Consider the following 27,309-nt stretch of genomic DNA (forward strand, 5'->3'; position numbering starts at 1 on the left):
TAAGCACGTAACTTTGCGGACTTTAATGCTTCTTCCATGAACTTATATGGTAAATAAATAGAGCTTCGTTCGGCTTTAATTTGCCAATTTAATTACGTTCTTATCACCAAAAGCCAAATCAAAGCTCCTTGGCTAAGTGGAAATCAAAAGCACAACTTCCACACAAAAACAAGACAGCAAATGATGAACAAATTGGAAACACAAACAATAACTACTCATCAAGGGTAGGCTTCAGAGGTAGGAACAGGAGCATATGAGCCAATGAATATGTCACCGTAAATCAACCCGGCCAAACCGCCACCGATCAAGGGTCCGACCCAGTAGATCCAGTAGCTGGTGAAGTCCCCGGATACAGCGGCCGGGCCGAATGAACGGGCCGGGTTCATTGAGCCGCCGCTGAATGGGCCGGCGGCCAAGATGTTGGCACCCACAATGAACCCAATTGCGATGGGTGCAATAATGCCCAAAGAGCCCTTTTTGGGGTCAGCCGCTGTGGCATACACAGTGTAAACCAGTCCAAAAGTGGCCACAATTTCAAACACTATGCCCTCAAAAATTCCCACTCCTGACGCAAGTCCATGGACAGGAACGGTCTGCATCATTTATAAATTTGATAATTAGTTTACAAACGATCCATCATATCCATCTAAGCATAATACACTTAATTAGAGAGATCCCCTGTATCTTAATTCCAATGTGTATTTTCAGATTAGGATTGTTGGCTATCTTTCCTCAAAGACGGTAAATCCTCCTAACTAAGTTTGTCTCATATGCAAAAATTGGGTATTGAACACCAATCATTTGAGACAACAACCTCTGCTGCTCACATCATTGGTTGATTCATGGTCCCAACTTAGTGCATGTTATGGTAGTTAACTAATTTGTAAAGATTATAAAAATTATAGTTAAATTAGTTATTTATAAAAAAAGAAATGGGTGTTGATTTTCCTAATTAAATATCCCTATAGTTATTTGTATTGGAAATTAACTGTTGACAAATACCCCTTAGTATGTATAAGGAGAATTTGGAAAAAAGAATTATAAATTTAAGAGATAAATTAATTGAAATCCTATATGTATTTATATTTAGGACAAAATAAAATATTTCTACTAGCTCTTATATTTAAGATCAGATGTATTATTAATTAGAAAATTAGAGAAGTCTACTGGAACTTAAACAAAAAAGCTAGTCAGATAAAAATATGATGTTTTGACATATATGGTTTTCGGGGCAATAAACTTTTTTTTTTTAACTTGATATTTTTCCTTTGCTTCTCCAAACCGACTTTTTAATATATCATTCAAAAAAGTTTTGCATGTCAAACTATTTTTTGATAAGCCTATCCAAATATAAACTATTACCTCTCGTCTTATTTATAAAACCTTATTTGTAGACTATAAATGAGGTCTTATAATTAAGATCGGAGGTAGTACTTTACACTAATTGACTTTTTTAGCCAAATCTCCCAACATTAATCTAAATTAAACAAGCTAAGCTAGCTCATTAGTAGTATTTAACTTTATATTCTTATTTCTCTTAAAAAGTTGAGGATTGAGAAGAGATTAGCGAGAAGGCATACCGGGGCACTTGTGACAAATTTGAGGAGGAGGCAAGCGACCAAGGATCCCAGCATTTGGTGAACCCAGTACAAGAGAGCAGTTAAGACGGTTATGTTGCCTCCAATGGCCAATCCAAAGGTGACAGCTGGATTCAAATGGCCGCCGGAGATGTTGGCCGCCACGGAAACTCCGACGAACAGTGCGAATGCATGGGCCACCGCCACCGCCACAAGCCCCGCCGGATCCAACGCCGCATCCTTTGTAACGGCACCTATATATATAAATCAATCCCAACCAACGTCGTCGTCAACCTCATAACATCATTCATATATGTACATATATATATACACACACGTGCATTTTCGATCTTCTTCTTCTTCAATAAATACATAATTCACAGAACGATTATTTAAACTAATGGAGGACTCACCGTAAGCTATGGCTGATCCGACGCCGGCAAAGACGAAAAGCAAAGTGGCGATGAACTCGGCTATATAAGCCTTGATGGCAGCGACACTGAAAGAGTCACTGAAGCTACCCAGAGTTATCTTCACCATTTTTTCTGTCACTCTGAAACAAACCCTAATGGTTAGTAGTTTGATCAGTTTCTGAAACTTGATGCATCAGAACCCTTCCGCAATGGTTTTATATATAAAAGGAGGACTTACGAAAGGGAAGACAAATTGCACCGTCCATGGACCCAAAAAGAGTGGTTAGATAATATGTCATTATTGAAGGCCACCACCCCCTCTCTAGTTTTCGTTGTTTTTTATGTTATTGTCTTAGCCAGACTTTGTTTCTTCTTTTAATTTATTGTTTGTGGGCTTGTTTTTATTTTTTTTAATTGGTTTATGAACGTGGTGACAACTAAGTTAACTTGTATCATATATTAATAATAATAGTGATGAGAGAAATAGTTCAGAGGGACCGTATATATGGATAAGTATTAATTATTCCATCAACTTCTTTTAGATGAAAATGGCTACTCTACCTTCTCCTAGCTACTTCTTCTTGCGTGAGAATCTGAGCAAGGGAAAAAATGAGAGAGATTGATAATTATGAGCAAGTTTTAAATATAATTGGCCATTTAATTATGTTTACCAAAAAAAAGAAATGGATAATTGTGAATCCTTTCTTCTTCTTTTGCTATGCATGGTATCCTATTGAAGGCAATTATATTTAAGATACTGTCGGATACAAAATATGAACACTTCTCCTACAGGCAAAGATTGATTCGCCATGTTGTATCGGATTAGCTCCTTCTGCTAGATTCAATCCTATTGATAATTATGAGTCCTCTCTATACTCATTCTCTTTTTCCCCTCAATTTATGTGCATATGTATTGTTGAATATTCCTTTTAAAGAATTTAACAGTTTGCCAAGAAAAATTATTGTAATCATGAATCCTAATCTCGAATTCGAAAACCTCTAATTAAATTAGTATAACAAATGCGTACATACATACATATATGTATGTATTGCAGAATTTATAAAATAAAAGGAAAAAAAAAGAAGCTGAAAATTACCAAATTTCAAATTGGGTTTAGTAATAACACTTTATTTGGCATTGAAAACACTAAATTTGCAAATAACAACAAATTTTTTTTTGACATTCCTTATTTGGCATGTAATAATTTGTCATTTTTTCAAAATAAAATCACATCATTTATCATTTATAAATAATGCAATTTACTTTCAATTTTATACAAAGCGGCGCAGAGGCCGTAGTGTCTAATTTGCTATAATATATTAATGAGATGTGGACTATTTAAGTCTAAATTAAATAAAGGCAAACCCAATCTTCATGATCGGCTTGAAATAATCAAACTGAGCCACAAATTAATTAAAACGAAACTTTAATAAGGAAACGATTAGATGGGCCGACCATGTTTCTATTTCAGTATTTATAAAGTATACGCTATATTGTTTGGTGTGACATCTTATAAGAAGGTTAAAAAAAAGTCATGTTTATAATTAATATGATTAATTAATTATCAAATACTCTTTCTAATTCTTAATATAAGATCTATTTTGTAGTGTAAATTACATTAAAAAATGAATCTTATATTAAGAAGCTAAATATTTTAATACCACTATGCCATAAACAACCAAGGAAAAAGGCGATAAGAACAGGTCACTCCCCATCCTCACATGTCATCCGATAATTATTACCCACTAATTGCATTGCGTGTATAAGCTTAATAAGGTGCCAAGACCGACCTTACCTTAATATATATGGTTAGGTTTCAACTCTCGTTCCAAGGTAGAATATTCCTAAAATGGTTCTGTAATGATTAATTAGTTGATTAAAAGACAATACTCCTCTCATTTTAAATGTAGGAAGTAACCAAGAGTTGGTTTTAATGCAAAATATAAGTTCTTAAATTATTTCATCTTTCATATTTATCATTTTTTTAAAACTAATCTGTATCTAATCTGTAAACTAATTCTACCTCTGATTAGGATCGGAGATAGTATAATTAAAATCAGATTATATTTGTTATAATTAATTCAATAGCTCTTATATTAAGAACCAAATCAGAAGGGTACTTGATATATAATAACATTTGATTTCAGCAATTAAATAGGTAAGATACATTAGTAAGTGCAAGAATTGTCACAAATTAGCCAATAATATCTTGAATTTTCTCACAAGCAATCCACATGTAGACCCTTAGGGTGTGTTTGGTTTGAGGGGAGGGGAGGGTAGGGAGGAGAGGAGAGGAGAGGAGAGGGTAGGATGGGAGAGGCGAGGGGAGGTTTTATTTTAACCTCATCTTATTTGGTTTGATTAAAAATGAGGAGAGAGAAGAATATTTAATAATCCCTTGTTAGGTTCAAGAAAGGAAGGGGAGGGATGGTAATAATCAATTTACTATTTTACCCTTATATTTTGATTTATATTATTTTTATGTAAATTAATTTAAATATTAATTCAAATAGTATAGTTTATAAAATTCACGCTAATGAAATAATATATGCTAAAAAATCAAATTAATAATTTTATATTGAGGACATTACTTATTATTTGGATTATTATCTTGTGGGTATTGGGTAATATCAGTAAAATTGTTAAATTTTTTATTTAAAGTTGATACCAATACTATTTGTTTAATTTAAAAAAGTTAGCCTCATAATTTAATTTATTTGTTTAATTTAAAAAAGCTAGCCTCGTAATTTAATTTATTTATATGATTGCTGTTAATATGTAATTAACAAATTTCTCATAACATTGAATAGATTCCTATGTAATTTTTTTTACAACAAAATACTTTAATTGATAGAAAATAGTGCACAAACATAATCCAAAGACTATAAAATTAGAACTACAAATACTTACAACTTCGAACCTATCATGCAAATAAATACAAACTTTCATAGTTTATAGTATTTTGCTAACAATACAAAAACTTTCAATAGAGCATATCCATGATAGTGCAAATCAAGTCATCCCTACTATTAAAAAGCTAAAATTGTTAGCACATATCAAAATATACAAAAAGCATCAGTACCTAGACATTATGTTAGGCTTATATCAAAAGTTATCATAATCAAGTCATCATAATACAAAAAGATGTCTTCATCTTTTGCTTAAGTAAAAAGATGCTCCTTGGACTCTCCAAAACCCAAAGTTACAGTAGAAAAATTTATAACTGTTGATAGCTAAACTCAGTTTTCTTAGACATTTCCTCCTAGCCTTTCATGTCTTCTCCGAGAATCTTATAAAATGTCTCCTCTCTGATAAAGAAGGCACCATACAACCTGTATGTGTTTCTTCAAATATGCCCGCTTTTGAGGAACACAATCAGGATTTCTATGAGTACAAATAAGAGGGTAACAGGTGTGGCTGTTTCCGAGTTTTTGAGTGATTAAAATTTGAAATTGTCTCGACCCATTTAAAGAATGAGAGTGAATTGGATGGGATTTCGAAGAACAATCATAACAAAAATATCTAAGAAGCAATTACAATTTGGGAAAAGGAAATTTTGGTGATTCACGCACCGAATATGATTAACTTCAAGTACTGCCACAACAATCACAACTAACTTATATGCTCGGTTCATGGATCGTGTTGCAAACCAAAAGTTAAAAACAACAGCAACAAACAAATCTACATGTAGTTAAAGAAATATACCTGAAAGAAAGTGTTGAACAAGAAGAAAATAGTAAAAGAAGGCATAGATCCGGTAATGAACGGTGAGGACGACGGGCAGCGACAATGTTTTTTGCACACAAGTCGATAGTGAAGGGAGGAGAAGAAGAGAGAGCAGCGAAAGAAAAATATTGAAGCATCTAAAAGAATAACTTTACTTTTTACAGAGGGGCATTTGATGGAATATTATATAGCTAATGAGGGTAAATTAGTTAGAATATTTGGTCTCCCTTCAAAAAAGCCCCAATTTGGAGGGAACCAAAATAGGGGGTGGCCCCTCCAAAATTTTCAACCAAATGAGGAAATGGGCTTATTTTCTCTCCCTTCCTCTACAACCAAACACACCCTTATACATTAATCCGGGGGGGCTTAAAACGCATACACACACTTACATATCTTTCACATGAAAAAAAAAAAAAGAGAATATGTTTGGGTGATGGTTAGCATTAGATTAAATCCCTTTGATAATAGAGAAATGGAGAGATGGGGAGGCTTGCAAAAATTTTAATAAGCTCAATTTAAAAAATTAAAAAAAGTAAGATTAAAAGTTTTTAATTAATTTTTATTACTCTTTTATTTTACATATTTTTTATTAAAATTTTAAAGCTCTATTTTTAAAATTTTTTAAATCAAACTCATTAAAAAAAATTTTCCCTCCATTTCTCTGGGCAAAGTTTCCCTTGCGTGTAATGCTTTCTGATGAGCTCAGGCTTTTTTCTTTCCTCTTTTAAATTGACATGACTGAAAACTCTTGCATATTTGTCACAATGTCTCTAGAATATTCTTAAATTTCAGCGGCTCAATTGCAAGTTGCTTTGATAAATGTGGGAAGATTCTCTCCCTGCTTTTCCATCCCGAGGAAAGTATCTCTATTACGATGACTTTCCATTTTTGCTTCGCTGGCTCAGCTAGGGTCCTATGCGTATATAGCATCATGTGGAGCCCAGATGATTTTATTATTTGAGTATGTATATATGATGAATCAGTGCCTGTTTGGATTCACTTTTATTAAGCTTAAAGTGGGCTTAAATTATAAAATAAGCTAGATTGCAACTGAGGCCTGTTTGGTTTCACTTATATGTGATTGGGCTTATGGAAAAAAGGGCTGATGGAACGCTCGATTCTCATAAGCTCAAGAAAGGAGCTTATTGCTTAGCCCAGAAGAGCTTCTCGCGGGGAAAAAAAAAAAAAGAAAGTGTGGGGTGTCAGATGCTCAGTTGTTTTTTTCCTCTCCCATTTTCATTTCCGTCTCACACAACTCGTCTTTTTCCTCTCCCATTTTCGTGCCTGTTCCTTTTTTCCTCTCCCATTCTCTCTTGCCGCCGTGAGCTGAAGGTCGCCCCGCTGAAGGTCCCTCTCTGGTCGCCGTGAGCACCGTCGTGCGCTTCGAGTCGTGGGTGTGAGGTGTCCGTGGTCGGCTGGAGGTGCTTCTTCCTTGCAAGTCTGAGCTGGTCATGCCGTCTGCAACCGAGGTCGCCGTCGTCTGCCTGTGGTTTCGAGCTATGCGTCGATCTTGTCTTGCGATACACGGTGGGATCTATCTCTAGCTGCCTTCGATTCGGTTGATCTGTTACAGGTTGGTGATTACAATTTTTTCTTTCTTTTCTGGTTTGATTCTTGGTCGGATTTGCTGTCGCCGGTGGAAGTGAAGAGTTCTCCGTCGTCGGTGTTCGGTTTATGATTTTTTCAGTCTGGTTTGTTGCGATGCTCTGTTTCTGTCGCCGGTGGAAGTCAAGTGTTCTCCGTCGCCGGTGATTTTTTCGGTTGGTTTATGATAATTGATTTGTTTTCCTTCTGGTTTTCCGACGGCTTGCTGGTGGTTTTGTGAATTAACGGGGAGCAGAACGTAGATGGTGTATACGTGATGAATCATTTTTTTTTTGGTGAAAACGTGATGATCATTCTGGATATTGTATAAGTGCGCATGAGCTTGTGTATATGTGTATATCAGAGTGTTACACTGATTATTGGGTTGCAATGGTCCTGGAATTTTGAAAGAAAAATGTACAAAAAAACAAAATTTTTTATGTGAAATAGATTGAAGTGTATATCAGAGTGTTACACTGATCATTCAGTGGTTTTATGTGAAATAGACTGAAGAAAGTAATTTGATAACAATTTTTTAGTCATTATAATGCTGGTTTTTAATAATGTAATTAACTACTGAATTGTCTTCCCTAATTAAATTTCTATTAAATAAGTCATTATTAATTAAGTTTCTGTTAAAATATGGCAGTTCTAATTGAAAGATGAACAATTTTTTTTCAAACAATAAGAAAAACAATTGATTAATTGAGTTTTTGAATAAGAAAGCAAAACAGTTTTTGCAATTATAATGTGTTAATTAATATTTTTATATTTCATAATAATAATTGGAGTTTTGATAACAAATGCATTTACAATAATATTAAGAAAATAGTATATATGTTTGTTTGGTGATTACATAATGTGGCTTTCATTATTATATATTTAGGGTTTTGGTTGATTTAGTTAGTTTTGTTTCCATCAAAAGGATAAAGAAATGGACAATGATAAGGGAAAAGCGACATGGGATCCTTACACGACAAAGATTCCAATCAATGTTTGTGCCGAGCAAATAGTGCACAAGGAACGACAAGGAACATCATTTACAAGGCCTGGTTGGGGAAAAATTGAAAAGAACTTTCAAGAAAGGAGTGGGAGAATGTATGACAGAAGGCAATTGAAGAATAGATTTGATATATTGCGAAAAGATTGGAAATTGTGGGATAAACTGATGTCTGGAGAGACTGGGATTGGTTATGATGTAGCCACAAATAGGATTTTAGCCTCCGATGAGTGGTGGCAACGAAAATTACTGGTAATTATTTCCGTTGGTTGAGTTTTAATTTTGAATATCCGTTACGACTTTGTTTGATTTTGCCTAATTATGTTAATGTAATGTAGGTTGACCCTAATTTCAAGAAATTTAGATATCAGGAGTTGATGTTTGCATCAAAGTTGCAGAAAATATTCAAAGATGTTGTGGCTTCGGGAGAGTATATGTATGCACTATCAGCCTCACAGCCCCAGTCGACACTTGTGACACAGGCTGGTACAGAAGAGGAGGAGGATGTTTATAGAGTTGGCCTGGACCAACAGGAAGGGTCAGGGGACAGTGAAGATGGAAATTTTGGAGTTGACCCAACAGCCACTGCAGGATTCACCGATGACTTTGCCGGTTGCAACTTAAACACCCCTACGAGTACTGGACCAAGTGGCTCAGGAAGCTATGGAAAGAGGAAGAGGGGTGAAACATCTGATGTAAAGAAGAAGAAAAAAGTTTCCGCGTCTACTAAAATTTCTGATAGTCTTAGTGTTATAGCAGCTGCTTCTGACAAGCGAGCAGCGGCACTGGTTGAAGATCCCCAAGTAGTTGACAAGGTTTTAGCACACCTGACTACCGTTGAGGAGCTTAATGCATGTGCCAAGATGCTTACGCGGTTGAGGTGGGCTAGGCGAGCCTATTTGGGGTTTATGCATGATAGAAGGAAGTTGTTGGCGTGGTTAATACCGGCAGCACAAGATCCAGACACATGGAAGTAGGCACCTCTAGAATAGGATTTAGTTTAGGATTTAGTTGTTGCACTTGTTAACTTGAAATGTTTGCTGTTTGAACCTGAACTAATGTGACTTGTTGTAGGAACTTTAGTAATGACTATGTAATATATTTATGCTAATTTCTAATTGTCATCTATGTGTTTGGTTTTTCTGTTTGTAGTGTGAAAATTATTTACATGGGGTTTAGTATAGTCCTTATAATGCTTACACTTTGTTGTTATTATAGTTACAGGGTTAACTCCAAAAATGGCTAATTGGAATGATGATTCACAGTGGAATGAAGATACTGTGAGGGATTGGGATGATGATTCACCGTGGAATGAGGATACTTTGAGGGATTGGAATGATGATTCACAGTGGAATGAAGATGACCATTCAAGACGGTTATCCATGATTAATGAGGAATTAACACAACATGAAGCAGTAGGTGCATTGGTTGGTCATTACTGTGAAATGTATATGTTTAAACAACCCTGTAGAACTAGTGAGCAAACAGGAAATTTATGGGTACAAGACATTATGAATGGGCATGATGATCGATGTCCTGAAATGTTTAGAGTGGATAAACATGTTTTCCACCTCTTATGTACTAAATTGGAGGAACATGGTTTGCGAAAGTCTAGGTACATAGGAATTGAAGAAGTGGTCGCGATGTTTTTAAATACGATTGCACATGGACAAAGTAATAGGATGATCCAGGAACGATTTCAACGTTCAGGGGAAACTGTAAGTAGGCACTTTCATAATGTACTACAAGCTTGCCTTGGCCTATCAAGTGAACTCATTCGACCTGTAGATCCTACATTTCGTGGAAGTCATAGAAAAATTGAGAATGATCCACGTTATTATCCATTTTTTAAGGACGCAATCAGAGCAATTGATGGTACTCACATACCGTGTGTTGTCCCCGCTGCAAAACGAGATAGATTTATTGGCAGAAAGGGAAATCCACCACAAAATGTCATGGCTGTATATGATTGGGATATGTGTTTCACTTTTGTCTTGGCAGGATGGGAGGGATCTGCACATGATGCTCGTATATTTGATAGCGCTATTACAAATTCATCTCTAAATTTCCCTCATCCACCTCCAGGTATATGTTTATATGTTCCAATCATGCACGTTTTTAATTATTTTATATTTTCATTCATTTCATAACGTCTGAAATTGTTTCATGAATCTTTAGGGAAATATTACTTGGTTGATGCGGGATATCCAACACCAAATGGATATCTAGGTCCATACAGATCTGAGCGCTACCACCTTCCGGACTTCCGACGACAAGTAGGATTCCAAAATAGTAACGAAGCCTTCAATTATTATCATTCCAGTTTAAGGTGCACAATAGAAAGAACATTCGGTGTCTGGAAGAATAGATTTCAAATCCTACAAAATATGCGCAGTTACGACTTCCAAACACAAGTGTACTTGGTTTGTGCAACAATGGCCATTCATAACCTTATAAGGAGACATTCAAGCTCTGACTTCTATTTTCAACAAGCTGAAGATGGTAATGTAATTGGCGAACATGATCAGACTGAAGCTAGTCAACTATCACCTTCAAATGTCAATTCACAGTCTTCATCTCATATGAATCGCGTCCGTGATGCAATCAGAGACCAAATTATCCATAGCTTATCAATTAATTAATTATGTAATATTATTATTTCATTTCACTTTGTCGCAATACTACTAATTGGAGTTCAAAACAGTTTTATTCGTTCAAATTATGTTTTGCTTTTATTTGCCTAATATTTTTTATGATTTCTCTAAAATTTTCAATTTTAATTCACTCTAAATTTCACCTCTTCATTATATTATCTCAATTCTTTTTTTTTTTCATGTTTCACTTTATATTTCAAATATTTTTTGATTTTTTAAATATTTTATAATTTAATCCACTCATTAAATTTTATTTCTTCATATTATTTTATTTTTATTTTATTGTATTGTCTTAAATCAATTTTTCATCATGTTTCATTATTTATTAAAACTCATGCCCATTTTGGTAATTTTTCAGCCAAAATCACTTTTACTCAACTATAATCCAAACAAGCTTTTTCCAATCTCATTTTTCTAAACTAGCTTGTCTGAACTCCAATCCAAACACAATTCAACTTATCCAATTTAACTTTTACCAACTTCACTTTTCCATAAGCTACTTTTTTTTAAGCTGCTTTTCCAATCGCTGATCCAAACGGACCCTCAATTGAAAGACCAAATCAAACTGACCAAAATGGTTTGATCTAATTTAAATGCTGAACCTAGTAAAAATTAAACCGGTATCAAGATGGTTATGTTAAATCGGCAAAAATCAATAATGAACCAGTTTGAATGATTATATTATTATTATTAGTTCTATTTTTTTATTTAATTCCAAATATTTCAGTTACTATAAATTTGAATAAATTTTAATAATAATTTTGACATTAACGATTATTAATTTTATTTATTGAGAACGACTATTAATTTTATTTATTGAGAAATCATAAATATAAATATTCTCAATGTTATTATACTTTGATATTGTTACAATTATATTATTGTTGTATTTTCTTGTATTTTGTTATTAATAATTACTAATTTTATTATATTTTGTTATTTTTAATTAAATTATATTATTTTAATATGATCGATTTAATTTTGAATTGATCCTAGTTTGATATGCTGACTTTGAATCACTATCTCAACTAATTTAATGTTCATTCTGATTTTTTACTCCTTATATATAATTAAACTGTTCGTTGGAATATTCTCACACATGTCACATACTACTTAATACTTAGTCACTAGAAATTAAATAATTATTTTTTAATGATAAATGTATATTAATTTTTTAAAAAAAATTCTATCTCAAGGGTTGCAAGCTCTAAAAATTTTTGTTTAATTATTTCCATTGAAAACTATCGTAATTAATTGAAAACTATCGTTATTATACACCTATTCGTTAAAGGTTTTTTGGGTTGAGCATTAAAATAATTATAAAAAAACAGCTGTTTAATGCAGCACTAATATGTAGATGATCATCGAGCAAGTCACATGTTGCTATGTATACAACAAAGATTGTGCCAGCCAAAACAGAAATGGGAAATCTCATATGCCTTCCGCATTAGGATGGAAAACAGAGAGAATCTTTCCATATTTTGTCAGCCAAAAGCCCAAAATCGCAATATTTGGATCATGAGATGACATATAATATGCTAATTTTGGTGTTTAATATAAGAGTCAGATAACTAATTAGTAAATATTTAAAAAAAATTAGTTAAGCTAATTATTTATAATAAATAAATATTACCTTTTTAAAATACCTTTGTTAATCATCTGTACTAGAATGGAAACATTTTAACATGTATAATCATTATAAAGACTATATTAGAAATAAATAAATAAATAAATATAGAAGACAAGTGAATTAGAATATTATATTTGGAACCAAGTTGAATCTCCAACGTAACTAGCTCTTACATTTAGGACAAAGTAAGTCGTAGGAATTTGCTAAGTCTTGATGTTAAGGAAAAAAAACTTGTTAATTTTAATTTGAAAGTTGTTAAAATGTATTGTGATTTTGTTATTTCCAACTCAATTGTAAGCATTTTATGAAGAGGCTAGTTTTATTTCCAATTTGTTAACTTTTGATTTTGGAAAAAAAAAACTTGTTAATTTTAATTTAAAAGTTGTTAAAATTTGTTGTAATGTTATTATTTCCAAACCAATTGTAAGCATTTCGTGAAGACACTAGTGTTTCCCAGTTTTGTAAATCTTGATACTAGAAAAAAAACAACTTGTTAATCTCAATTTAAAAGTTGCTAAACGATACTATTTCTTAATTGAAGTTGCTAGTTCCTAATGAAATATAGTCAATACCTATATAAAAGTTGCCAATAAATTGAAAAGTGGCTTGTTATTTTTTAATTGAAAGTTGTTAATATCTATTGAGATATAATCAATACCCATAAGCAAAACACTGATGGCATAATGGTTATACCATACTTTGGCCCAGACCAGCATGGGGTGATGGGATCCAATCTCATCGGTAGCCACCTCGCCAGTTTCGGTGATGGTCGGAGAGGGGTTGGTTTTTTTTTAAAAAAAATAAAATAAAATGTATTTTTATCATTTCACTTTAATTTTAAAATGATAATTTATATTTTTCTCTCATTTTGGCACTGGCATTATGCAGTGTTAGCTTCCCAAATTGGTATCTCATATATTCAAGGTTGTTTTTTTGGGGTCATTTTTCCATTTTTATTTCACGTTGTTGGCCGGGAAAAAAAAAAGGTCAAATATTACCTAGTATAATAATCGATATATCCCCAAAAACCACCTTTCATAAAATTTGGACCAGTGGGCTTGTAATTTTGTAAAGAGGCCTAAAAATCCAGGTAACAGGCCCAATATTATTTAAGGTTGATGCTCAGAAATATATGGTCCGGTAGATCAACGCATATTTTTGTTTAACCGAAAACTGTCAGTTTTATCAAAACATCAAAACAACTCAAACTTGGTTCCTATCCAATATGCCCAGCCAACTTGGGTACTGTAATTGGGCTTTAAAGTGTAAAATGTTGAAGTTGAACTTGAACTGGGTAGTTGCGTGGATAACATAATGCTGTGATGATTGATTTTTTTTTTTTAAATGCAGGCTCAAGACATTGCGAGCTAAAGTAACCCGTATCTTGATAGGTTGGCTCGTATTACCAACTTTATTAATAATATCTCTAAAATGATTGTCTCTAATAGAAAATACCTATGCTAGCAAAAATAAAATACTTACTAAAAAAAAAAAACCTCAAAATATGTACAAGCTCAAAGCTGAGCACCTGAAATATCATCAAGGACATTACTTTTCCTAGATTTCTTTTCAAAGCCTTTCCTCTGATTCTAGACCAATGGATTTCCTTTTTTTTTTTGTTTAAATTTTTATGGTCTGGCTTCCTTCCCTTCAAACAGATATTCCTAATCTGGAAATTGCTCCATGACGCCTAGCCCGCTTATGAGGTCTTCAAAAGTCATCAATATCTCTGGCCCTTGTCTCTTTGGGCGTCAACAAGGAGAATCCTTTCAACATCTTTTCGGCACTTGTCAATATGTACCTGTCATCTGATTTGGCAGTTTTTCTATTTATTTCCATTATTACAATTTTTACAAATTTGAGTCTTGGCTACAAAATACTCCTCCGGTCCTCAATATATGACTCAGTTCTTGAGTTGGTTTTGATTCTAAATATAATATCTATTTCTTATATTTATCAGTTTTCTCTAAGTTACCCTTATAGATACTCTATCAACCATAATCAAGTAGAAGAGGGAGAGAGAGTATTAAGAAAGATGATTATGGTGTTTTAGGAAAAATGTGTCACTTTTTTTATAATTAACTAACTTACCTAACTTCTTTAATCTAATCAAATTAGTTAAATGAATCTTATATTAAGAATAGGAGGAGTAATACCAAATATCAGTTTCACCAAAATATACAAACACCATTTGGCACAAAAGAAATATTGCCTTGCATGAAAGGAAATTTAGCATCCGCCCTCTATTATTCGAGAAATTCATAGTTCATTATACCAGAGGTATTTAGCATCCGCCCCAAACTTTAAGAAATAAATTTTTTTCTTCGCAGGGAAAAATATAACTTAATTTTTTTTAATAAGATACAAGACGTTTGACAATTTTCTTTTTTTTATAGACGTATCTAAAAAAATACATTGGAAAAATTACAATGACGTCCTTAAAAAAAGAAAATAATGACAAAATAAGTCTCAAAAGTAATTATTTTCTACTCTAAAACTTATTATTACAGGCAGTTTAGGTTATTGGAATTTTTTAATAATTATTTTATTTTCTTAGAACCTTATTATAATTCTCTCAAATACATTTGACAACATTAGAATTGTGATTATCATCCATCTGAACATGAGTGATAAGGACTCATTACTATTTCCTTATCCCTGAAAAATGTGCCCATCAAAATCACAAGCTTGACTTTAACAGACATGCATGAAAAAAAACATGCTTATGCGCTTTCTTTGGACAAATACACAACATGGTAAACTTGATTTGTGTTGGAAATTAAGTTTTACTAGGCAATAAAGTGGTTTGACTCTAATTATAAAAAAATAATATGGAAATTGAAGTGTAAAGCGAAAGGAATTAGATTAGTTTTGGTTTTGATCTCCCTATTTTTAATTAGTTTTATTTTGGTCTTTATGCCTAACAATAAGGACTAAAAATTAAGATTTAAGAAATGAAGAGAAAATGCATGGAAAATAAAGGAGATGAAAAAGATGAAAAATGGTGACCTAAGAAGAAAGAGGAGAGAAAACTTTACACTCCGACACATGTAAAATGAAGATGATCCCAAGGAAATTTAGGTCCTAAAAGAGAAACAGTAGTCCTGGGATGATGATAATTTCAATATTGAGATTTAGTAAAAATTAGCCAATAGAATTTAGATTTTACCGAAGGAGTTAGTCCTCTACAACGTAGCGAATTAATGGTTAAATTTCTGCCGATGAAAGTGCTTATATTTAGTGTTCTTGAATATGATTCTCTATAATAAAAGGTATACCTGTGCTTGTTTATAGCAAAAAAAATTAGAGTTGAAATACATAAATGAGGGTGAATTTCGCCACTTGATAGTAAGAAGAGGAAATGAAGAAATTAGAAATGAAAAATAAAAAGGATACGATACATGAAGTTCGAATCTACTAGATACATTTTATACAAGAGAATTAAATTAAAAAGAAATAAAAATGAAAATAAATACACTCCACGTCCCTAAATAGTAAACACCTTCTCCTTGCTTATATGCAACCTCCATCGTTAGATTGAACTCTCTCCACGAGAGCCCCTAGATGGCACCACATAACCTCTTTCATTGCAAGTGATCAATTGCCTTTGGTCGCGCACACTTAATTCTTATCACTTACACATGAAAATTAAATACATAACTAGCTAAACAAAAATTTGAGAATTATAAACTAATTAATAAAATCGTTAAAAATATGAAATAATCTAGAAATTAGTCAATTATATCATCAAACACAAATTTTGTCAATTGAACTCAAAAGCATGAAATGAGGGTCAAAAGCTAATATCAAGCAAGTAAAACAACAAAAATATAATGATTTATCACCCCCCCCTTTCCTAATAATTCTATGTAGGGTATGTAAAATCTCAATAGTTTAATCTAAACTAGTCTAACTCAAGGTGATTCAGTCATGTAAAAGCAAGCCTGATAACAAAATTAGACCAAATTAGATTATGCTAGCTAGCTAGCTCTGCTGGATCAAGTTCTAAACCTTGTTAGTAGGCGATTTGTAAGTACCTCTATAAGCGTTCTTTAAACCTTGAGGCATGCCCTGACCCTAATGAGTTCTTGGGATTCAACTCACCTAAACTTTTTTTTAAAAAAAAGTTTTAAACTAACTGATTAGACACTCAGTCTTGTTCGGTTTGGTTTGGGTGAAATTTTTTTCAATATAGTTAGAGGTTTTGTTGTTGCTAAATGTTGTTGAACATTTTTATGAATTTATGATTAGATCTTAATGTTTTGCATGAGTTTTTATATGATTATATGTACTGTTAACTATTTGAATTAATTAAAATATTGCCTCCCGTATAGGGGAAAATAACAAAAAGAAACAAATCGAGGTCTTGAACTCCCCTCGTTAGTTCAAATGCACAGTGGATCATATCTGATCCAAGCAACCTTAGGTTAGCACTATATTAGATTGGATCATGGCTATGAGTTGTCTGCTTCAATGTGACTTCTTCTTTGGATGAGTTGATGATTAGCCCAATCTGATTTGTTCATGTACGCTCCTAATCTTTTGATCATTGGAGAGCCTCATTGCCCAATGGCATGGAAGGAGTTTTTTTTTTTAAAAAAAAAAATTCTGAAGACAGTAAAATCACTTAAAAAAAAGGTAATTTTAGAAAATATCCAGAGACCTAACTGTCATGACACTGTTTTGCCGGATATTTTGTCATCCGCCCATTCCAGTGGTGCCGGGAAATAAGAATATACGAAGCGACTAATCTGAGCCGCGTATATGATCCAACGGTTCAGAGTCATGGTTACCTTACGGATAATATTTGGTGCTCAGATATGCTTGTAAGTTCGTTCGACTAGACCGAACTAGAAAGCCACGTGTCCAACTAAAACATGACTTTATTTAAGAATATTTTATTAGCACGAAAATGTTAAAACGAGTTTCCATTCTTGAACTGATCACTCACCTAACTAACTTTACCAATTTGCCCCTCCCCAGAAAAAATTAACCAATAACCAGCGAAAACCGAACAAGGTTTTCCACGCCCTGCGATTTTGATTCTCCAAGCTTGATACTTTCAACCTGCGAATCAAGACCGCCCACGTGTCAAGCCGGATACTCGTCGAGCTTTATACCCGTTCGATTCTCATTGTTTATGAGCCAGCGCACCTTTTCGTTTTCGATCTTCTTCTCAGACTCTCGTTTTCTCTTCGGTGGGAAAAAAACAAAAATCGAAGTGCTTTTTCTTCGGCTAAGGAGGAAGAAGGACTGAAGAAGGAATTAAGGGGAAAAAAGGCCACTGAGAAAGTACCCCACACTCTTTGTGCCATCGTGTTGTTGCAGCTTCCTCTGACTACTCTGTCTCTTTCAACGTCGGAACCCTAGTTCGATCCGCCGGGACTCCAAGCAGACGGTAATTGTTTGTTGGGGTTTAAATTGACTCTGGTGGGGGTCTGTTTACTGGGTTTTGTGTTTTGTTGAGGAGAGAGAGGGTTGTAATTACTGACAAAGAATTGTTTTTTAAGTAGTCGATGACTGAACGATTGGGGACTAGCTGAGATCAAACGGGCTGGATTTCCTCGCCGGATGGAGGGAGGTAGCGTCTTTAGACTTACTTGTTCTGGTACTGTTCATGTCCAACTTTTATGAGATATAGGGTACTTTTTTATTCTATTTTCTCGGCAGAGATATTACTTCCGTTGCTTTGAAATGGTGGGCTTTGATTTCAAATGGTTGCTTTGGCTTCCTTTGATCTGAAATGGCATTCGTCCAAAAATGTTTAATATTTCTCACATTTTCACTGACTAATTGGTTTTTAAGGGTGTCTGTTAAAGGATTACGCTTGTTCGATCCTCTGGGAAGATTGGTTCTCTATAATTTTATCTCTACGAAAGGGTTTACTAAGTTTTGGTTGAAGTTCATTTATATTTATACATATATATTTTTGGGCTTGTAAACACAAAACTGCTTGTTGTATTGTACTCATTATTGGAATAATGATTTCCTTTTCTCGCGCTTCTGTTTTAACATGTTGACATCCTCCACGCACAAGGCACTGGATTCCTTGTCTATTTCCAAAATTTGTTAACTTTTGGATAATATATATTTAATGTACTGCTTGGAATAAAGTAGCTTCTTGGGCCACCTAATTATATTTTCCTTCATTTTAGCATTGTTTGATGAGCATATTTGCAAGTGGCATTGGCATTTTGAAATATTGGGTAATGATTGAAATGATAAAACCTGAGTTTTGTTTCCTGTTTGGATATGCTGGGGTTTCAAGTTGCCCTGAGTCATGTCGGTTGCTTATTTATTGTTCAAATTTTAATTTAAATTATTGCATTTCTGTCTGCGTGTGTCTGTGTCTATGCATGTACAACTTGCTCGCTGATGTGTGTTTGATGGATGCGTATACGTCCGCATGATTGGTCCATTGAACGTCTATTCGGGCATCTGTCTGAATGCATGTGTGCTTTCATTTTTTTTCCCTTTTTTTTTTTTTGGGTTAATGGAACCTCATCAAATTAAAAGAAAGAGAAATACACTAAATTAGGCTGTCAGATCTCCTTCATAAAGGAAAAAACTAAGGAAGGAAGAAAAGGCCAAAGAGGTTCAAAAAAAGTGAGCAGGGATTTTCAATTTCTCCACATATCAGGAATAGGGACTCATTTGAAACACCATGCTTCAAGCACTGAAGTGTGGTTCTACAATTCTATCCCATATCATTTGTGATAGAAAGGAGAGATTCCTTGAAGTGCTCCGTCTCACAATCCTCTCGCAGGTCCCTTTCTTTCTCATTTTTTCTTGTGTATTTTTTTTTTCAGGGATATACCCATGGATTATGACGACAATGATTTTCAAAGCCAGAATCTTCATTTAGCTGGTGAAGGGAGCACCAAATTTCCTCCAGTATTAAGGCCATATGCTCTGCCCAAATTTGATTTTGATGAAAGCCTTCAAGGACAATCAAGATTTGATAATTTGGTTGAAACTGAAGTTTTTCTTGGCATTGAAAGCAACGAAGATAATCAGTGGATTGACGCATTCTCTCGAGGCAGTAGCGGCATAGGGTTTAGTTCAACTGCGGCTGAATCTTGTTCTATATCAAGGCATAACAATGTCTGGTCTGAGGCCACCTCCTCAGAGTCCGTTGAAATGCTATTAAAATCTGTTGGGCAGGAGGAATTTATTCCTAGACAATCTGTTATTCAGGAATCAGATGCCTGTAATGAACTGGCGTGCTTAGCTAAGCAAATGGAATCTAATCTGAAAACTGATGGTAAAAATGAATCTCGAGATGTTGCAGGTCTAAAGTTATCTGATAACATACATGAAGATGCGTCTGGATTGAAGAAAAATGAAAGAGAAGATGAACCTCACGTTGGAGTTTCCCAAGCCCAGGAAAATGAATTATCTTTTGATGGGAGTTCAGGCAATCTGGAACTAAGCGATATTTGCAAAAATATTAACCTGCCTCAGTCTGAGGGAATTCGTTTTACTGATATGAAAGGTAAAAATGAAAACCAACAAGAAGTTGAAACTGTGGGTGATGACTCATTGAGTGATAAGATTCTAGATGATTCATCTGCTTCTGGGGAACTACAAACTAGTATTACCGAAGCACCCGTGCAAAATATATCTGCTACTTCCGATTCATTAGATGTTCAACATGCACAAAATCAGGTAGTTGGTGTTAGTGGTGAGCGGCAAGGTGGTTTGACAGCTGAAACTGATAGGCAAGATACAGAATCTTACACATTTAACAAAGATACTAATGTAGACACACAGGCTTTAGATGGATATGCAGTTGGGACTGATGCACATAATCCCGATAATTCTCTTTGTTCGGCATCTGAAGAAGCTTTGAATGGTGGAAGTGTGGTTAAGGGACTTGATCCTTGCTTAACTAATGTGGATGGCTCCTTAAGCATGGTACCAAGCAATGTTTCAGACTTGCAGAAGGAAGAAAGATGTAGCGAGAATATAATTTCTAGTAATCCATGTCTGGACAGTGCAGGTGAAAATGCAGTTAAAGATGTAATGAAAGATGATCAGTCTGCACTAATTGCACACAACTCTCCAAAGGTTGAAGTTAAAGGCAATACTGGTTTTGGGGAAGTAACTGAGATAAATAATTCCAATTGTGGGATTTCTCCTAGTCTCCAGCAGGGTGTGGATTCTGTTGAAAAGAAGACACATGGTGAGGGCACTTCTGCTAAGGAAAAGGAATCACTGAACACTGGCCATGAAATGGATATGGAGGTTTCCGTAAGCGAGGTAGAGGCACCTATTTTAACTGTGGAGGGCAGTGACATTTCTAAAACTAATGAACATGATAATAGCAAGGTAGAAGGCATTTCTTGTTCCAGCATGGGGTCGACAAAATCTTGCATTTTGGGTGAATCAACTTCAGTACGTGAGGGCAGTGAAGCTGGCAAGCTGGATGACAAAAAACTTCGTCAAGATATGCCTAATGTGGACCAAGATTTTACAAGGGCTCCTTCTGACTGTAGCCCAATAAATTGTGATGCTGATAAGGTCCATCTTGTTGATAAAGGAATTGGTTCATCCTCTGTTAGCCCCGGTGGCATGGAAACTGGGTTATCAACTTCCTCAGTATCAGCTGACGTCACAGCAATTGATAATTCAGGTATGCCATAATTTTATAATTACTTAGAAAAGGATGGTTAGTTTTTCATACCTTGTAGAATCTAGAAAAGGATGGTTAGTCTTTCATACCATATAGGATCTAGCTTAAAGTTGTCTTTGCTTTGCTATCTTTCAGCTTCAGAAGCTTTAGTAGATGTTTCTTTCGCATCATGTGGTACAGTGGATGTTCAATCTTCTTGCAATGTTTCCACCCAGAAAGTCGTAGATCAAAATGGTGTTCAGAGGAAGACTTCTCCTGCTGGGTCCAATCCTGTTGTAAAAAAGGAAGAGTCTGATCCCAGAGTTGCTGAGGAAGCACACTTATCTACTCCTGTCGTGTCTTCTGAACTGGGAACTGTTCCTTGCCCAGTTATTGGAACGGAGCACCAGTCTTGTGGTACTTCTAGACAACTGTCTTGTGAGACAGTAGAAAGCTGTACAAAGAATGTAGAGACTTGTGCCATTGGAAATGTTAGTGAGCCTCTAAAAACAATTAATCGTAATCAGGAGTCCGCAAAAGAAATGGATGCCTCTCCATCTCTACCCAAACTGGCAGCAAAACAGGATGAAGTAAACCCACACTCGAAAATTTCAGGTGATTTAATAGTCTGTCCACTTTTGAGTTCCATTTTGATTTATTGTTGATGTGTTACTTGTTACTATTGGCATTCTTCATAGCACCAAATACTCAGATTCTTCAGTTTTCTCCAATTGAGTGTTTTTATAAGAATCTTGCACGTTAAATCATGTTTTAAAATGATGTTAGCATATAAACAGTGTCTCTTGTCAATAATGGCATGTCATGATTCTTCTGAGTGTCATGGGAATTTGCTTCAAAAGATGTACCGTTTTTCTCTACTCCCCTTAGTGCCTGTGGGTCAATTTAATTTTTTTCTGAACAAATGGCAAATTATTGGTTTTCTTTACTGGCAGAACGCTTGGCTGATCTGCTTATGACTGTGACATGTGATCTCCTTATTGGTTTGACATCTATTATTGGTTTGTCAGATGTCAAACTATAAAATTATTGTAGGACATCTTATTAACCTTTAGTTTTATATTGGGAGATTCACACTGCACCTCTATGGACGATCTAGAAGTACAGAAGTTAATTCAGTGTATCGAAGTTCATTCATTGGATATTGCATGCCCTAATGAAATGGGAACGACTCCCTGCTTGTGATAGTACCCCCCCCCTTTTTTTTGGGGGGGGGGGGTTGTTAAAATTATCGTAGTACATGTTCCCACCTTTAACCTTATGGACAAGGTGAGACTTGCTGGGAAATGAACTGATGGACCCTGTGTTAATGGTATACAATGGCTATGTGAACAATGGAAACAACACCCAGGGAAACACTATATGGGCTATGGGCACAAATTGATGAGAGGAGAAAGAAAATTAAGTCCCATGGGAACATGGGAGAGAGAGGCGGCAGAGGAGATGTTGAATAGAGAATTATCTGAGTAACTACCCTTGTGGGTAATGCATTTTTGCTGCTTCTCGTTTGGATGGGGTGGGGTGTTCAGGGGATATTTTGGCAGGGCTGGTAGCTGCTAGACACTGAGTATTTTAGGCAGAAGTTGGGAGGGAACCTTGTTTCTGTAAAGCCCAGAGTTGTGTGTTCATTTTCTTTTTCATACCATTTCGTAGCTCTGTAATTGGATTCTCTGCCTACTTCCTCCTTTGTTTAAGGAGTTGCAATTCATTTTATAAATAAGGGCTAAGTTGCATCCAGCACCAATAGTTTTTTGTGCATTCAGTATCCTTTAGTTGCATCCAGTATCCCCTGAAGTAATTTTTGGTGCAACTTTACCCTTAAAATGTTTTCTCTGACCACCCTAAACTTAGGATATTGAGTGCTGCTTGAAAAGTATATTGGGATGCTGAATTCATCAAAACCTACTTTTAAGATAGAGTGCTACTGGGAAAGGATATTTCCAGCATCAAAATTATTGTAGATACTGTATGGAAAAATACTTTAGGGTGCTGAATGTAACTTGACCCTATAAATAGTTTCTATCAGATGGTAACTTTGTTGGATGGTAATCAATATCTATGATGCTGAGTGGTTTATTTTTGTGATGTGAATCTTGTATACGTATTGTCTTAACATTCATTCAAATGTTATCAAATCTTTTAATGGTATTATCCTGCAGGAGACATGTTACTTTCAAATCAAGGTTGTGTGTCTTCTGCTCCTTTGTCTGATTCTCATGTTGAGTTGCATGAGACTGTGGGCTGTCGTGCCTATCCTGCTGATAATACATGCAGTGCATCTATTACAGTTGGAAGGTCTTCTGAAACTGAGAAGGATGGCAATCAGAATCCCCCCGTTTCTGAGCTTATCAATAGAGATGCAACTAATCTGCTATTGATTGATGATAACTTGAAGGGAAATGACGCATCTAAAGATAAGGGAAGCTTGACTTCTGAGTTAAATGCAGAGGCTGATTTGTCCAAAAAAAATGCTGGAGGTTCAGCTACAAAGGATGTTGGGAATAGCCAGCCGGTTCCGGCTGCTACAGCCAGCAAAGCATCGACAGTAAGTCTTCTTTCAGTTCTTTCAGTTTTGATTCTGTAGTTGGACTCTAACTTTTTTTCTCTCCTTTTCCTAATTGAAGATTGTGGAGGTATCTCCATCTAGGTTAGATCCTTTGAAAATCAAAACTGCAGATGCTTCCCATGGAAGTCCACAAATTTCTGATGGAGAGATAGCACGTAGTGTTCCCAAAAGTACATCTCAGCGTAAAACCAGACGAGCATCTAATAAGAATGCTGGAAAGGAATCTTCTAGAAAAGCGAGTCATGTGAAAGAAACACCTCCGTCAAGACAACCTGAGAGAGTGGATAAATCAAATAATGCAAAGCTCAGCTCACCCCCTGGTTTCCAGTTGATGCAATCCAATGAGATGCTGCAGTATGGCCATATAGATTCTGGCAGTGCAAAGCCGTTTGCTCTGCTAAACGCTTCAACATCTAGTCTTCCAGATTTGAACACCTCTGCTTCTGCTCCTGTACTGTTTCAACAACCTTTCACAGATCTACAGCAGATACAATTGCGTGCACAGATCTTTGTTTATGGAGCTTTAATGTGAGTTCAAATGTTTGCTATTTAGTTGTGATGGAGCTACATGAATGAGATGTCCATAACTGCTCTTGAATCAATGTGTTTTATCAAACAATCCTTGTTCTATGCCAAAATCTGACACACCCACTCCCGTGTATATGAAAAATGGGAATTACTTGTTCCGTTCTATTGTTAATCTTTCATTTTTGAGTGTTATGCTGAGTTTATACCATTCTCATTCCACCACTGTGCTTGTCCTGAATTAGTAATAAATATTTAGGCAGCTTGTTAATATTACCAACTAAAGAATGTTTTAGAACTTCCAGTTTATTAATCACTTGATCCTATTATTCCCACAATTAATATTGCTGCAGTCAAGGCACAGCACCTGATGAGGCTTACATGATATCAGCATTTGGAGGTCCAGGTTAGTTTCTTTATCATGGCCTCCCTCTGCTCGTTTCCTTTAGTCCTTCATTTGAAATAATGGATTTACTGTAAATTTTATGCTTAGATGGTGGAAGAAGCCTCTGGGAGAATGCTTGGCGTGTGTGTGTAGAAAGGCAGCATGGTCAAAAGTCTCTTCTAACGAACCCAGAAACTCCTGTACAATCACGATCTGGTATACCTTGTTATTTTTAATCTGCTTTTTCTTTTTTCCTGAGTTGATAGGAGGTAACTTTTGAGATTTAGAATCTGCAGGTCCTAGAGCCTCTGAATTGGCTAGGCAAGGTTCACATCAAAGTAAGGGCATCTCCTCTCCTCTTGGTCGATCCAACAGCAAGGCTACTCCAGCAGTTGTAAACCCTTTAATACCTCTTTCATCTCCTCTTTGGAATTTACCAACTCCATCTGATTCACTGCAACCCGGTGCACTCATAAGGGGATCTGTTTTGGATTATCCACGGGTACCTTCTTCTTTGCATCCTTATCAAACTCCACCTCTGAGGAACATTCTTGGACATAACACATCTTGGATATCCCAGGCACCTGTTCGTGGACCATGGATTGGATCCCCTGCTCCTGCTTCTGCTCCTGATACCAATTCCCTGATTTCTGCGTCACCTATTTCAGATTCAGTTAAATTTAATTCATTCAAGGGATCTTCTTTGCCTCCTTCCAGTGGTATAAAACCTGTTACTCCAGCGCTTCCATCTTCCAGTGCAGCTCCACAGAGTATCTTTGTAGGGACTGCCCCTCTGCATGATACCAGCAATGTAACAGTATCACCTCAGCATTCTTCTGATCCTAAGCCTAAAAAAAGAAAGAAGGCTATGGTATCTGAAGATCTTGGCCAGAAGGCTTTGCAAACACAATCTCAACTAGAGCTGAATCCTGTTGTTAGTTCTCATGTATCCACTTCTGCTGTTCTAGCCCCCACTGTTGGGAGTTTGCCCAAAACTACTGTGTCTCTGCCCTCTCTATCTCCTGCTGATCACCTCAAAATTGATCGTAATATTGAGAAGAGGTTTCTGTCAGATGAGTCCCTCACAAAAGTTAAGGAGGCTGGTGCTCATGCAGAGGAAGCTGCTGCTCTTTCTGCAGCTGCTGTGAACCACAGCCTCGAGATATGGACCCAGCTGGATAAGCAGAAAAATTCTGGATTGGTGCCTGTTATTGAGGCAGAGTTAGCTTCTGCAGCGGTTACAGTTGCAGCAGCAGCTGCTGTTGCAAAGGCAGCAGCTGCAGCTGCCAAAGTTGCCTCAAATGCTGCATTGCAAGCAAAACTTATGGCTGAAGAAGCATTGACCTCATCTAGTAAGGAGGGTACCTCCCAAAGTAATGGGATCTCTCATTCTGAGGGTATTAAAAACCTGGGAAAAGCTACTCCTGCATCCATATTGAAGGGTCCTAACGGAACCAGCAGCTCTGGCTCTATTATTGTTGTTGCAAAGGAGGCTGCCAGAAGGAGAGTGGAAGCTGCATCAGCTGCTGCAAAACAAGCTGAAAATATGGATGCCATTGTTAAGGCTGCCGAGCTGGCAGCTGAAGCTGTATCACAAGCAGGAAAGATTGTAACTATGGGTGATCCTCTGCATATAAGTGACTTGCTAGAAGCTGGTCCACAGGGTTGCTGGGAAGCATCACGCAACTCTCGTCAGCAAGTTGGATCATCAAAAGGCAAGACTAGAGGTTCATTGAGCATTGACAATGTTGGAGACGATGTCACAATTTCTCGTACACTTGCCAGAAGCATTCCATCTGATGGAGTGGGGATTCAGATTGCTGCAGGTGAGAAGTCACCTCTTCGTAAGGTGTATAATGAGAGATCAGAGGACCGTACGAGAACCCTGGATGGTAATTCTAAATCCACTGACACCATTGAAAAGATTTCAATTGGACCAAGGGGTTGCAATGTTTCTGACTCTGTCAATCCCATTTGTTTGGTTTCAGAATCTGAGATTGAAATGCATGATCCTTCTCTCCCTGTTGCAAATGTATCTGAAAGGCTGGGGGAGAACAACATCAAGGAGGGGTCACCTGTAGAGGTTGTTATCAGGAATTTTTGTAATCTAGTTTATTTAATTGAAGTGGCCACATTAATTCCCTTCGGTTTTACTCATCATATTAGGTCATGGGTCTCATAAAAATCTTGTAGTGTTGCTGTTAGATTGTCTTTTTACATCGAAGCAATTATATTGCAGGTTTTCAAAGATGGAGGAGAGGGATGTCAAGCTGCATGGTTCACAGCGAACGTTTTAAGTTTGAAAGATGGAAAAGCTTATGTTTGCTACTCTGTTCTTGTAGCTGACGGAGGTTAGTCAAGCATCCTTGTACTTCATCAAGCATTAGATTGTCTGAGGAAACTGCACTGTTCATGAATTATGAATAGTGTGGCTTCCTATATTAACTACTTGACCACAAAACCACGCGACTTTTTCATTAAAATCTTGACTATTTGTGTGACTTTTGATGGAGTGATGGACTAGGGCTTTTTGTGTTTAAGATTAAAACTAATTTCGGTACTCTTGAAAAGGAAATTTGCAATGTAAAATTTACTACATTAAACCTTATAACATGC

The 27,309-nt window shown here is 35.7% G+C and overlaps 3 protein-coding genes across 11 annotated transcripts in view; 2 read left to right on the plus strand and 1 right to left on the minus strand.

The window, feature by feature from the left end:
• Positions 1–20,179, minus strand: LOC114711568 (probable aquaporin TIP2-2). Its single transcript, XM_028895980.1, has 4 exons — positions 20,174–20,179; positions 1,991–2,142; positions 1,581–1,831; positions 1–593 (listed from the first exon to the last, which is right to left on the minus strand). The coding sequence occupies exons 2-4, from the start codon at positions 2,115–2,117 to the stop codon at positions 219–221; spliced, it is 753 nt and encodes a 250-aa protein (XP_028751813.1). The 5' UTR covers positions 2,118–2,142; positions 20,174–20,179; the 3' UTR covers positions 1–218.
• On the plus strand, positions 8,236–9,278 carry LOC114711577 (uncharacterized). The gene is made up of 2 exons (XM_028895994.1): positions 8,236–8,553; positions 8,640–9,278. The coding sequence occupies exons 1-2, from the start codon at positions 8,236–8,238 to the stop codon at positions 9,276–9,278; spliced, it is 957 nt and encodes a 318-aa protein (XP_028751827.1).
• The window catches only part of LOC114711564 (uncharacterized), a 12,562-nt gene continuing 3,024 nt past the window's right edge, over positions 17,772–27,309 (plus strand). For 2 of the 9 annotated variants that reach the window (XM_028895968.1, XM_028895972.1), the window contains exons 1-11: positions 17,775–17,983; positions 18,099–18,193; positions 19,395–21,220; positions 21,356–21,814; positions 23,377–23,762; positions 23,842–24,311; positions 24,662–24,714; positions 24,802–24,909; positions 24,981–26,585; positions 26,682–26,776; positions 26,933–27,044. In XM_028895968.1, the coding sequence (XP_028751801.1) occupies positions 19,405–21,220; positions 21,356–21,814; positions 23,377–23,762; positions 23,842–24,311; positions 24,662–24,714; positions 24,802–24,909; positions 24,981–26,585; positions 26,682–26,776; positions 26,933–27,044 (5,104 nt within the window). In that variant the 5' untranslated portion in view covers positions 17,775–17,983; positions 18,099–18,193; positions 19,395–19,404. Of the gene's footprint in view, positions 17,984–18,095; positions 18,194–19,394; positions 21,221–21,355; positions 21,815–23,376; positions 23,763–23,841; positions 24,312–24,661; positions 24,715–24,801; positions 24,910–24,980; positions 26,586–26,681; positions 26,777–26,932; positions 27,045–27,309 lie in introns of all 9 variants that reach the window. The other 7 variants (XM_028895975.1, XM_028895970.1, XM_028895969.1 and 4 more) reach the window with 7 other exon arrangements.

The sequence above is a fragment of the Neltuma alba genome, unplaced genomic scaffold, assembly GCF_004799145.2.
Source record: "Neltuma alba isolate B1F8T4 unplaced genomic scaffold, ASM479914v2 tig00011299_pilon, whole genome shotgun sequence".
NCBI lineage: Eukaryota > Viridiplantae > Streptophyta > Magnoliopsida > Fabales > Fabaceae > Neltuma > Neltuma alba.

Coding starts and splice junctions, on each gene's coding strand:
- LOC114711568 (XM_028895980.1), bottom strand. CDS start 2,117: ATGGTGAAGATAACTCTGGGTAGCTTCAGTGACTCTTTCAGTGTCGCT. Junction 1,832..1,990: donor CGGATCAGCCATAGCTTACG/GTGAGTCCTCCA, acceptor TTATATATATAG/GTGCCGTTACAAAGGATGCG. Junction 594..1,580: donor AATTTGTCACAAGTGCCCCG/GTATGCCTTCTC, acceptor TAAATGATGCAG/ACCGTTCCTGTCCATGGACT.
- LOC114711577 (XM_028895994.1), top strand. CDS start 8,236: ATGGACAATGATAAGGGAAAAGCGACATGGGATCCTTACACGACAAAG. Junction 8,554..8,639: donor GGTGGCAACGAAAATTACTG/GTAATTATTTCC, acceptor AATGTAATGTAG/GTTGACCCTAATTTCAAGAA.